This window comes from Heliconius melpomene, chromosome 16 (genome assembly GCF_056956725.1).
Source record: "Heliconius melpomene rosina isolate 202511_hmr_F chromosome 16, ASM5695672v1, whole genome shotgun sequence".
Classification (NCBI taxonomy): Eukaryota; Metazoa; Arthropoda; class Insecta; order Lepidoptera; family Nymphalidae; genus Heliconius; species Heliconius melpomene.
Genome location: NC_140404.1, coordinates 3760035 through 3773373, shown reverse-complemented (window position 1 = coordinate 3773373; position 13339 = coordinate 3760035). Strand labels below are relative to the sequence as shown.

The 13339-nt window shown below is 36.1% G+C and overlaps 1 protein-coding gene across 1 annotated transcript; it reads left to right on the top strand.

Moving 5' to 3' along the window:
* Window positions 1-3: 3 nt before the first annotated feature.
* On the top strand, window positions 4-13059 carry LOC146530716 (uncharacterized). Its single transcript, XM_085199503.1, has 7 exons — window positions 4-11; window positions 5907-6095; window positions 6387-6593; window positions 10957-11132; window positions 11768-11973; window positions 12459-12709; window positions 12948-13059. The coding sequence occupies exons 1-7, from the start codon at window positions 4-6 to the stop codon at window positions 13057-13059; spliced, it is 1149 nt and encodes a 382-aa protein (XP_085055629.1).
* The last annotated feature ends 280 nt before the right edge of the window (window positions 13060-13339 follow it).

Here is a 13339-nt window from a genome sequence, read left to right as displayed (position 1 = left end):
GCGATGCAGGGGTGAGTGGCTTAAAACATTGGTTCTAGTGAGAGGAAGGCAAAATGTTTTTCTATTTCGTAAACGACTGCTAGGCCGTGGTACACAGAAATTTAAGCGATACAAGAGGTCGGATGAATCAATGATTCCATTAATTAACTTGTAGAGTAGAATGATATCAAGTACCTTCCTACGTGTAGAGAGGGGTGAAATTTTATAATACTCTAACCGTTTTACATAGGAATTCAACTCATGGCATTTATTATCTGAGTAAGATATGTGATATAAGAACCTTTTTTGAACATTTTCCAATCTATTAATATGAATTTGATAGCTAGGACTCCACACCACACTACAATACTCTAGGATATTTCGCACAAACGTATTAAACAAAAGAATAGTTATGTGTGGTTGCTTAAATAATTTTAATTGTCTATTGATAAAACCTGATAATTTGGAAGCTTTCCTTATTATATTTTCGAAATGTGCTCTGAAACTTAACGAGCCATCAAATGTAACACCCAGATCCCGAATGCTTGTCACTTCTTGTAAAGGTAAATTATCAATAAAATATGTAACGTTTTCAACATCAACTTTACGAGAAAAATTTAAAAAGAAACATTTACTGGTATTGAGATGCATTTCATTCAAATTACACCAATTACTAATTATGTTTATGTCTGCTTGTAAAATGTGCTTATCAGATTCGTGATTAATAATTCGATAAATTTTTAAATCATCTGCGAAAAATTTAAAACTAGATTTAATATCTTTAGATAGGTCGTTTATAAATATCAAAAATAACAATGGACCAAGGTGTGACCCTTGGGGAACCCCAGAAGTTACTTTACATTGTTCTGATTTAAATCCACGGATATATACCAATTGCGAACGGTTATTTAAGTATGACTCAATCCATCTTAACAAACTGCCATGTATACCCATATGTTCAATTTTTTTTAGTAATAATTCATGTTTTACCATATCGAACGCTTTTCTAAAATCAGTGTATATAGCATGAACCTCTTTTTGATTATCTAAACCTTCCGCGATATCAGACACATATGAAACTAAGTTAGATGTTGTAGATCTACCAGGTAGGAAACCATGCTGGTTACAGTTTATGTATCTACGTACATGAAATAAAATATTTTTGTTGACAATTGCTTCTAATATTTTACCACAGTTTGATAACAGTGAAATAGGACGATAATTAGTCACATCGCAGGCATCTTGGCCCTTATGAATAGGTGTTATATAAGCCTCTTTCCATTTAGATGGAAATATACCAGATTCTAATGACTTATTGTATATTTTAGCCAAGGGCTTATGTAGATAGAGTGCACATTTTTTTAAAAATAAAGGAGACAAACCATCAGGGCCAGGAGACTTATATACCTTAATTGATTGAAGTTGTTTCAAAACATCTACTTCATCTACAATCATTTTGCCAAATGATAGCTTATTATCCATTGTAGTATAAGATGTACCTACTACGGATGTGGAAGTGCTTTGGTTTAGGTTATAAACACTCTGAAAATATTTTGAAAAAAGATTACAAATTTTTTGTCCTCCAACCGCTTTTTCGTTATTTAGGTTCATCTCATTAGGAATCGAAGTACAATTATTCTTTTTTTCTTTGAAAATTTTCCAAAAATACAATGGATCTCGTCGCAGATGAGTAGGAGCATTAATTTTAAAATTACCATAACATTCCTTTAATAATAGTTCACAACGATCTTTTAAGATAATATAACTTAAATTATCCATACAGTTTTCATACATTTTATACTTTCTATGATATTTGGCTTTTTCTTTGAGTGCTTTTATAAGTGACAAAGAAAACCAACTAGGGAAATTCTCATTTTGTGGCTTTCTAAGAGGGGTAAATTTATCGATAATGGGCATTAAAGTTGAATAGAACTTCTCAACCATATCGTCAACATGCAAATCTCCTTCCCAAATAGAAGTCCAATTAATTGATTCCAAAACAGAGTTCAGAGACTCATAATCACATTTTGTAAAATTATATGACAGTATTTTATTGTATTTAAGACTGCGACCTGACGACGAATGATAAGAGATTTCTAAAGGAGGATGATGAATTTCTGATGGTATTAAAGTTACTGAAGCATGATTTATAGTAATGTAAGCGGGATCAGTGGAGAAGACTAAATCGAGCATTTTACCATTTCCATTCGAAACATTATTACATTGGTAAAGGTTATTATAAAAGATATATTTTTAAATACATTATTAATAATTTAAACTATTGTAAATACATTATTAAAGGTTATATGAATCTGCAAATTTTTGTATGATCAAAGTGGGTCTTTTGGCAGTAATTTAATGTGTGAATTATGCGGTTTAACTTAAGCTTAATTTTTGTATTAATTTATTTGTTGATCTCTTGTTTGAACCCTACTTCGTGATAAAATTTAGCTCTGTTTCTAACTTCGTGAGTTTATGTCCCCTATTTCGGGTCACAAGTTTTAATCCCGCGAGTAAGGTTTTATAGTAAAAAAATTAACACCTTTATTGGTTTTGATTGTAAAGAATTTGTAAATAAAACCAAATAGGTTAGATCAGCTTAACAACATTAAAACTTTTAGAAAAAAAAATCAAATTAAATCATCTTCAAGCTGTATCCCTGACAGCAGGGTAGGCAAAGGGAACCTAGTGTTTTTAAATTAAATAAACATTTTCTATTTTCTATACTATTTCTTTTTTCATCTCCTCGAGTGGGGATTTAACCCACAACCAGTCGGTTATACAGTCACACTGCGCCACAACTGGCTTCAACTTTTATAATTTACAAATTATAAAAGAACAGTTTTGAACAAAAAACTATATTTTTGAAGTTTTATATACTTTTTTTATAAAAAAAATATAAAAAAGCTCAAAATTCAAGTTTAATTTTTTGAAGCTAGCTATGCCAGTTTATAGACCTATACCTATATTTGGCTGGCTTTTATTTTCGCAACCAGTTTAGTATATTCTTGAAAAAATATAAAGATTTTTATTTAGACTTATAACAAGATTAACATAAACAATATTAACAAAGACAGAGAAGTCAATGTGTTGATTTTACGTAGATTTATTTGTCACGAAGTTTGAGAAAATAATGAAATGTAGGGGGGATCTTATTTCGTGTTACTGATTTTGGTAACTTCCGCAATTCTGTTTATTCAGTATTTTTTACATTATGTAAAGTAATCATTAACTACCATGTATATTCGAAAACATAGACAAAAATAAATTATAAAGGTTGATTAAAAAACAAAGTTGCATTGGCAGTACCTATACGAATTTAGCTTAAAATTATCAATTCAGGATATCTTTAAAATAGTAATATAGAAATTTAAGTGAACAAAACATATACCGAATTTCGATCACGAGAAACTTTAAATAAAAAACTTTAAACTTTAAATACAGTAACTGACTTTAAACTTTAAATTTAAATTATCTCAATTATAACATAAATATAAATTTATTAAAAAATATCTAAGATCTCCCTAATTCGGTAGTAACACGAAATAGCGGACACTTCATAAATAAAATGACTGCTATTTCGTAAATCGATTTATTGCAATTTTAAAAGAATTTTATGCTTCCATCTATTTTTTTTTTTTCAATAAAATGTTTTTTTTGTAGAATATAAAAAATTCAATGTTTTATTCGAATAACTTACCTTTGTCTATCTACAACCTTAAGAAATTCTTACGCTAGTCTTACGGTGGTAAGCATCGCAGACACGTTACACTGCAGTTCGTAGCCAACTCTGAGTTTAAAATGTCGCTATACACTCAATTTTATCATTAAAATATTGTTACTTAATTTTTAGACAGTTGAATGTATAAAGATTATATACTAATATATAGTTTACGTAAATAATACTTAAATTGCTTATTATTTTTGCCAGAAGCAAAACTCACGAAACGACGTACTAGCACGAAGTTACCGTCACTTACCTTAACGCAATGTTTTAAAATGAAAGGTGGGTGTCTCTACATATAACCAAAATGAGAAACATTAAAACATCGGCTTCACGCTGTAGCCCGCATACAATAGGATAAGTACTGTAGTAGTACTAACCTCGTGTGAAGACACTCCGTTCCCCATTTTCCGCCGAATTTTTCGAGGCATTGCGTCTTGAGTGATTGAACTCGACGCCGGGATTTTAGCTTGGTGCCAGAGCGAAGAAAATGAAAATATTAAGAAATTATAATTCATTCGCTCACTCGATTGGAGATTGCACTAAATGAGAAACGTAAAAATATAAATATTGATATATAAATATTTTTGAGTAAAATACAATATCCTATATCTTATAAAACAAAGTCGCTTTTCGTGTCTGTCTGTTGTTTCTAACTCTTCTTCTTCTAAACCACCCAACGGATTTTGATGTGGTCTTCACCATTAAGTCGAGTGTTTTTCGTAGAAGGTTTATATATAGTTTATTATTTGTACATTCTTATGTAAATTAACATAAATACGATAAATGTGTATAAAGTCCTACCCGTTGAGACACTTTCGCGCATGCGCTGCTCTAATGGTAAGTACTACATGAAAAAAATGTACTGGAGTATTGTTCCTCTCAATAATATCTACAAAAAAGTCCGCGAGAGCATATTCGTATCTTTTAAGAATAACGTGTAGTGATCGTTTTTCTGTCTAAAAATAATAATTTCAATATATTTTTTATTGTGAGGGATATTTTTCCATATTGGTATTAATCCTTATCCTTTAAAATACTTTATTAGTTTTCTACGTTAAACGAAGATAAAATTTGCTTTTTACAATATTTCGAAATTGCGAATAGTTTTACAGAAAAACGCATTTAATTGTTGACACATCCCGCCGTTGACACATCAGCTGTATGTTACTCAAGTTTCACTTATCCCTTACTCTCAGCATATAAATAAGTACATTAGTTACGTTGGCCATTTAATGTAGACCAAAACTGTCTTTTACTGTTTTTCATTTTAATAAGTACTTTAGAAGTTGTTACAATATCAAAAAAATCCTTGCTGCGAAACGGCTCGCCACTCGCCATGCGTCCGCCGTGCCCGCTTGCCTAACACGCATCGGTGGTTCAGTGGTAGAATGCTCGACTGCCACGCGGGCGGCCCGGGTTCGATTTCCAACCCATGCATTCTATTTAATTTTCCTCACAGGCAGTTACGTCGTGCTTGCTTTTCATCAGGGACAGAATACCCCCTTCAGCATTAACCACAAGCTCGAAAAAAAAACACGGCTGCCTCTATAGCAACGAAGATTTAGTTAGATGCGTTTGCACGTATTGGACAATTGGAGTTGAATGTATTATTTAAGCGCGATATATTTGGTTTCACATTTTTTGTAGTAGTTATTAGGTAGGTAGGTTTTTGTTTATAATTTCTTCCGTTTAAAAATAGTCATTTAACTATCTAAAAATAGTCATTTAAATATATTTTAATAAGTACTTGAAAAGATTAGTAGCACAGATTTAAAATTACGGTACCTACTAAAAAATCCTTGCTGTGTAAAACAATTGAAAAATCCTTATTGAAACTATGAAAATGCGGGTTGCATTAGGGTTTAATTAATTTTCACATTATCTTAAGTGCTTTGCAAACATACATTACATGAATAATCCAGTAGTTAAAGCGGGCGAAGCCGCATGAGGGTCGCTAGTATTATATAAAGTTTCAAGTAAATTCTGTTATTCATGTTAAGAACACACGTTAACAGTTAGAAGTTATGATACAATCTTAATGTTGAAGAATTTTCTGCTCTATAACCCGTGTAATCTCCCAGGAGTCAGTTCAAACCTCAGTGCATAGAAAACTTGTACAGTCACATGTCACTCATAAAATCATAATGTTTTCATATAAAATGTCATTGGTTACAATTTTACTTGTAATTTTATGTTTTAGAATAGCTGTTACAGTAAGAGTTATTGAAGATGATTTAAACGTGAACGACATATTGCGAACAGATTTAATGCCAACTTATTTTATAGAGGACTCAAAAAGTAATAATGCAAAGGAAGTTGTGAAAACTGAGCATGTACCTTCAGTAAACGGTTCAATAGACGCGGCATTGCTAACATTGGATTTTCACAGGTATGGATAGGATATGGATAATTTTCTGTGTTTCGTGATTTATATAAAAAAATAATTTAATTCCCTTTTTGTCTGAATTCTGGAGGCATTGCGTGTTGAAAGGCGGAACCCAACGCCGCGTTTGCCTGGACTCCAAAGCCAAGAAGTGAAATTATTAAATATTTCACTTCCTCAAGTGGGAATCGAACCAACAACTTCTGCCCCTGCGCCACAACTGACTGACTGACTTCAATTATTTTTAATTCAGATAAATAATACACATAATATATATAACATTTTCTATATTTATAGGAAAATGATGAACGAATACCAGTGTAGAAACTACGTTGCAGAACAAATATTAGAAGAAATGGGCAAGAACGTGTTGCAAAGTCGAATTGGGAAACCATTTGAGAATGTAGAGTTCGGAGGTAGTGTGTTCTCTAGAAGTTCACAAGATGTGAGGAACAACGTGTTATATGATGCTGGGTCTGTTAATTACCAGGAATGGTTAGCCAAGTATGTCCATTAAATATATTTTAGTTATTTAATAAATATAAGTAGGTACTAAGTACAATCTTACCGTTATTCTATAGTCATTGTTTCTCTTTTGTTTCAACCTCTCGAGTGGGAATCGAACCTACAACCGTAACGTTTACAGTCAGGCTGTGCGTTATGCCAGGACGGACCCCTACTTTTATTTAAATCCATACCTATATTATAAATTCGAAAGTAACTCTGTCTGTCTGTCTGTCTGTCTGTCTGTCTGTCTTTTACGCAATCAGGGCCAAACCGCTAATTGAATTGTGATAAAATACTCATATAGAGATACTTGAGGGTCTCGGGATGAACATAGGATACTTTTTTTTCTCATATTTGTAATATTTTCGATATATATCAATATATTAAAATACTTATTAAATTGACATGCAATTTATTCCGCCATGTTTATAACAACCGCCGTTGCTAAGCAACGACTTGCAAAGTTTGTTGTTAGAAAACGTCACCCAAAATGAGTTTGCTTAATGCATACATGGCGCGCGCCGATATAGATTTGTATACATTAACAAAAAAAGTGCCGTGTGGTGCCGGCGTTAGAATAGCACCACTCCCACTCTTCCCGTGGAGATCGTAGGAGGCGATCGAGGGATAAAATACCAGGAGATGGGCAGCAGCGTCTCCTGCGCAACATAGTTACTACTGCGGTCACCAACACGCAGTGCCAAGCGTGGTGACTATGGCAATAACCCCCCTATGAAAGACACAAATACACTCCGGCCCCCAGTCCCCGGCGGCCCCGCTATTCCTGGCTACGACAGCGGCCTTGGTCACGGCGGGGCAGGGGGTGCTAAGAATCTCCGGCAGAGATCCGGCTGTCAAAAATCAAAACGACCTCTGCACCTGGCAACATACAACACCAGGACCCTGAGAACCGACGAGAAAATAAAAGAGCTGGAAGAAGAGATAGGCAAGTTAAAGTGGAACATCATAGGACTATCCGAAGTCCGAAGACAGGGAGAGGGCACGGTAATTCTCAAGTCTGGTAACTTGTTCTATCACCGGGAGGGCGAAAATCTGTCCCAAGGTGGTGTCGGGTTTCTCGTCCACAGGTCTCTCGTCAACAACGTGACACAAGTCGAAAGTGTGTCTGCAAGGGTAGCGTACCTTATACTCAGAATATCGGAACGGTATTCGCTGAAGGTCATACAGGTATATGCTCCGACCTCGACACACCCAGACGATGAGGTTGAGGCTATGTATGAGGACGTCAGTAGAGCCATACATGTCTCAAAGAGTCATTTCACGGTAGTGATGGGGGATTTTAACGCAAGATTGGGAAAGCGAGACGGCGACGAGCAGAAACTAGGGCCCTTTGGGTTTGGGCAACGAAACCACCGAGGCAGCTTGCTCGCTGACTTCTTAGAGAAGGAGAATCTCTTTATGATGAACTCCTTCTTCAAAAAGAAGCCACAGCGCAAGTGGACTTGGATAAGCCCTAGTGGCTCCACAAAAAGCGAGATAGACTTCATCCTGACAGACAAACGGCACATATTTAACGATGTCTCAGTGATCAATAGGGTTAAAACAGGTAGCGATCACCGGATGGTAAGAGGCACGTTAAATATCAATATCAAGCTGGAAAGGTCACGTTTGATGAAATCCACACTCCGACCTACACCTGTCCAAATCCATGGCTCCGAGAACTTTCAGCTAGAGCTGCAAAATCGTTTCACGGCCCTAGATTTATGCAAGTCTGTGGACGATGTCAACACGAGGGTGGTACAAATAGTCCATGAGGTAGGGTCCAAGTTCTTTAAGACTCCCTCCAGTGGTAAACCTCAGGAGCTCTCTGACCATACACTTGGTCTTATGAAGGAAAGGCGTGAACTGTGTATCCGGTCCCCGTCTTCAATGTCTAAATACAGGCAGCTCAATAAGCAGATCTCTTGTAGCAGACGACGTGATCTGCGTGCTCATAACGCAAGGCGCGTCATAAACATAATCGAGCGGAACCAAGGCTCCAAAGTGTTCACAAGAAATCTGAGTATCGGGCAAAGCCAGTTAACGAGATTGAAGACGGAGTCTGGTGCTATAGTTTCGTCTATGCCTGAAGTTCAGAGAGAAATTGAGAGGTACTACGGACACCTATATAAATCCTCGAAACCTCTTGTTCCCAAATTGGTGAATGACAAGAGAGCAAAATTGACCCGACGCTATACCGAAGATTTTCCGGACGTCAGCCTGTACGAAATTAGAGGAGCCCTTAATCAGCTTAAGAACAACAAAGCACCGGGTGATGACGGTATTACAGCAGAGCTACTAAAAGCTGGAGGTAAACCCCTCCTAGTGGTGCTACAAAAACTATTTGATACCGTCATCAGTAGCGGAACTGTTCCGGAAGATTGGAGTAGGAGCGTGGTAGTGTTGTTCTTCAAAAAGGGCGATAGAGCTCTTTTGAAGAACTACAGACCTATCGCACTTTTGAGCCACATTTATAAGCTTTTTTCAAGGGTTCTCACAAATCGTATCGCGCGCAGACTTGACGACTTCCAGCCTCCCGAACAAGCCGGTTTCCGAAAAGGCTACAGTACCATGGACCACATACATACGCTGCGACAGGTCATACAGAAGACCGAGGAGTATAACCTGCCGCTATGTGTTGCGTATGTGGACTATGAGAAAGCCTTCGATTCTATCGAGACCTGGGCGGTACTAGAATCTCTCCAACGATGCCAGATTGACTATCGATACATCGAAGTATTGAAGTGTGTATACAAAGCCGCGACCATGTCAGTCCGTGTCCACGACGGAAGAACAGCACCTATTCCACTGCAGCGCGGAGTACGACAGGGGGATGTAATATCCCCGAAACTGTTTAACGCTGCACTGGAAGACGTGTTTAAGCTGATAGAGTGGAACAGCCATGGTATTAACGTCAATGGCGAACACTTAACACACCTTCGATTTGCCGATGATATAGTAATCTTGGCAGAGTCTCTGGAGGAACTCAGTACCATGCTAGGGGACCTCCATAACGCCTCACAACGGGTGGGTCTTAAGATGAACATGGACAAGACAAAGATCATGTCTAACGTCCATGTTACACCCATACCGGTCGTTGTTGAAGGCGTACCTTTGGAAGTTGTTGACGAGTACATCTACCTGGGACAAGTGATCCGAATGGGTAAGTCCAACTTTCAGAGAGAGGTCACTCGTAGAATCCAACTCGGCTGGGCAGCGTTTGGGAAACTGCAAAATATCTTCTCGTCCAGTATACCTCAGTGCCTGAAGTCAAAAATGTTTAATCAGTGTGTGTTGCCAGTGTTAACGTATGGCGCTGAGACGTGGTCTTTCACCGTAAGCCTTATCCACAGGCTCAAAGTCGCTCAGCGAGCGATGGAGAGAGCTATGCTTGGTATTTCTCTACGCGACAGAATTCGAAATGATGAAATCCGTAGACGAACGCAGGTTACCGACATAGCTCTCAAAATCTGCAAGCTAAAGTGGCAATGGGCAGGCCATATTGTTAGGAGGACCGACAACCGATGGGGAAGAAAGGTCCTCGAATGGCGACCACGTCTCGGCAAAAGGAGTACAGGCCGCCCTCCAACCAGGTGGACCGACGACCTTAAGAAGACAGCGGGAAACCGCTGGATTCAAAGGGCGCAGGACCGGACGGAGTGGCGAGCATTGGGGGAGGCCTATGTCCAGCAGTGGACCTTAAAAGGCTGATGGATGGATGGATGGAACAAAAATTTGATGATTTCTATAATTTAATATTCATCCTTATGAAAATAAATATAATAGTCACTTTTAGCATTTCATCTTGATGGAAATTAATTATAGTTTACTGTATAACATTCTAATATATAATTAAGGAGATGTCACTGATTCCGAATGACCTAGCCTACGAGTGGTATAGTATGACCGACGCGAACGGGCAGATGACTTTGATGGTTTTGTAAATTTTTATATATTTTCGAATTTCTGTTAATTTTTATGTAATTATTTGGTGCTTATAATTAATTTATTTCAGTTCGGTTATCTATACCGATGTTATACACTTAAAATATCGTAATTTTAATCATTTGAGATTTTATTTAATATTGTTCACAAAAATTTATAATTATTTAATATAGAAAAATGTTTAGAAAGCGCGCACGGCAAATTTTAGGTACTTTTTCTATTATTATGAATTTCCTTTAGTTACTTTTACTTCTTTTGTTTGTTCATTTCGGTTACTCAGAAATTTTTTCTAATAATAAATCTCCACTTATTATTATTTTTTAACTTATTTTAATGATTTAGGCTTATATTTTCGCGGGCGTAGCCGCGTCCGGGCCCACTAGTGTATCTATAAATATCCATTTTGATATTTCAGGGTCATGGCCCTAAATGATGTTTATAGACATTACAATGTATCTCCAGTTTTTAACGTGTCACATCAAGTGGAGTCTTCCCTACTCCGCCCTGAAGCAAGAGAAGGTTATGAAGTTGAAGGTGCTGATCTACCCATCGGAGACAATACGGGATTAGTGTACGACGTTTCAAAGCATGGTATTATATTTTTATAATATTATTAGTAAAATATGAATAATTACTATAAATACAGGTTTTCGTAGTTTATACTAATCAAGTTGAAATTAAAAGTATTTATTCGGAATTTGGCAGAAAGTGGGGAACGGACTGTTTTAACACTAGGTTCCCTCTGCCTACCCTGCTGTGTGCGGGATACAGCGTGATGCTGATTTATTTTTAGAATTATTTATTGGGATAAAACTATATTAGAATTGCATTTATTTCAATTTAATAATATATGGGTAAAAGTAAAGACAATAGTCGTCAATTACGTCTCTTATGCACTTTGTATCTATCCTATAAATATCTTAACAGTATCTATAATGAAGCTGAATTCTTGAGTCTTTGCATGTTGAGTTTCGGAACTTAACGCCATGCTTTTGCTCCGTTAGCAAATCGAGGAATTCTAATTGTAAAATATTTTATTCCTCCGAGTGGGAATTGAGAACGCTTGTGTGATGTGTCTATGAAGGCCTCAATCTATTTAATGAAGCTTTTAATAAGGTTTCCAATTATCATAGATAGCAATATAAAATGTTTTTTAATGAAAAAATGTCTTAACTAAAATAATAATGTTTTGGTTTAAAAATATATTCAAATATTTATAAACATAGGTGGTGGTTACGAGTACTCAATGCCTCCACCTCCTCCGCCACTGTACCATCATTCATCACCACAAGTTCATGATGTCCACGAGGAATATGGCGTTGAACATTCTCATGGACTTGGACTGGCCGATCTCTTTGAAATATCTCTTACTGGCATCGCTTTTCTGTCGTTTGGAATGTTTGTGCTGCAAGTACTTATGTGTATTACAATGGTAAATAGATTTACTATATTTTTTTTAAATTATGGATTAGTTTTCATTAACCTTTAGTAATATAAGATGAAGCTATCGCGGCATCGTGTAAAGTAGATACTTATAATAGTAACTGACAATTGAATACAATTTTTAATAAGAAATAATATATATTTAAAATATTATTGACGAAATGGACATCCATTTTTGCCATTTTGCCACCTAACATTAACATTATGACTGTCTACCATTCTCACAAGAGATGTGTAGAAAAATCGATCGAATCGATATTAAGTTTTATCGATAAGTGTAAATATTTAGTAAAATCCATTTATTTATCGATTTTTAAGGCGAACCTTGACGACGAATCTAAATTCAGCGCTATGGGTGAAAAGTAGAGAACATACTTACTGACTTATTATTTATTCTGTCTTCCTTTTCCATACAATCAATTAAGATGTGTTTAAAATATTAAATAAGATATAACTTTTATTTCTTGTTTTTAGAATCACCCTCAACCACAACTAATGCAAGTTGTTGACAACGGAGACACCGTCAACGTGGATGACGTATTTCGAACGAAAAGGGAAGCGGATACTTCTAAGCAGTCGATATCTATTCTCAACAACCTAGCTCGACACGCGTTAATGGCGATTAAGCCTCAATCTACTTTATGTGTTTATAGGGCTCTATGTTTAGGTAATAAGCAAGCAAGAAAAATTAGGAATAGTAACAAATATTGGCTACCGCTGTGGCAGTAAGTTAATTCTTCTTATGGCAAAATCTTATTTATGGTATTAATTGAATCAAAGGTATTTAAGTAGTATTATTTGTGAGGCTGTCGTGCCGCCAGACCCGGCTCTCCAGGGTTCGGTGGAAAGTGGGGAATGGAAGTGTCTTAATGGGAACAGAGTTTCTTAATACTAGGTGTTCCCTTTGGTTTGGTTTCCCAAAAAATAAAAAACTACTACTTAATGTATTTATTTATTTATCAGTGCAGGAGTAGCGTGGACACGCGGCGGATCTCTGGGAGCATTGCGTGCAGCAGCGCTAGGCCTTGGAGGTGCTGATTGTGAAGATTTCTATCCTAAGCAAAATTGTGCTTAGTTGCTTAAGTCGAACTTAACTTAAGTAACTGTATTCATTTCACTAGTAATTTTTCAGTAAACTATAAATTATAAATTATTCTCATTTCCAGTTTAAGTAAAGTTTATAGTTATATATACATTTCTACGTGCATACTATATATATTAGACATGACAAGTATGTAGGTACATTTATACAGAATATCCATTGATGTACCGTATTTTATAATTTTTGTGTATTAAAAACTGTAAAAGTAACTGTTGAATGTTTTGCCGGGTCTGCCTACCACCAGGTAGCGAAA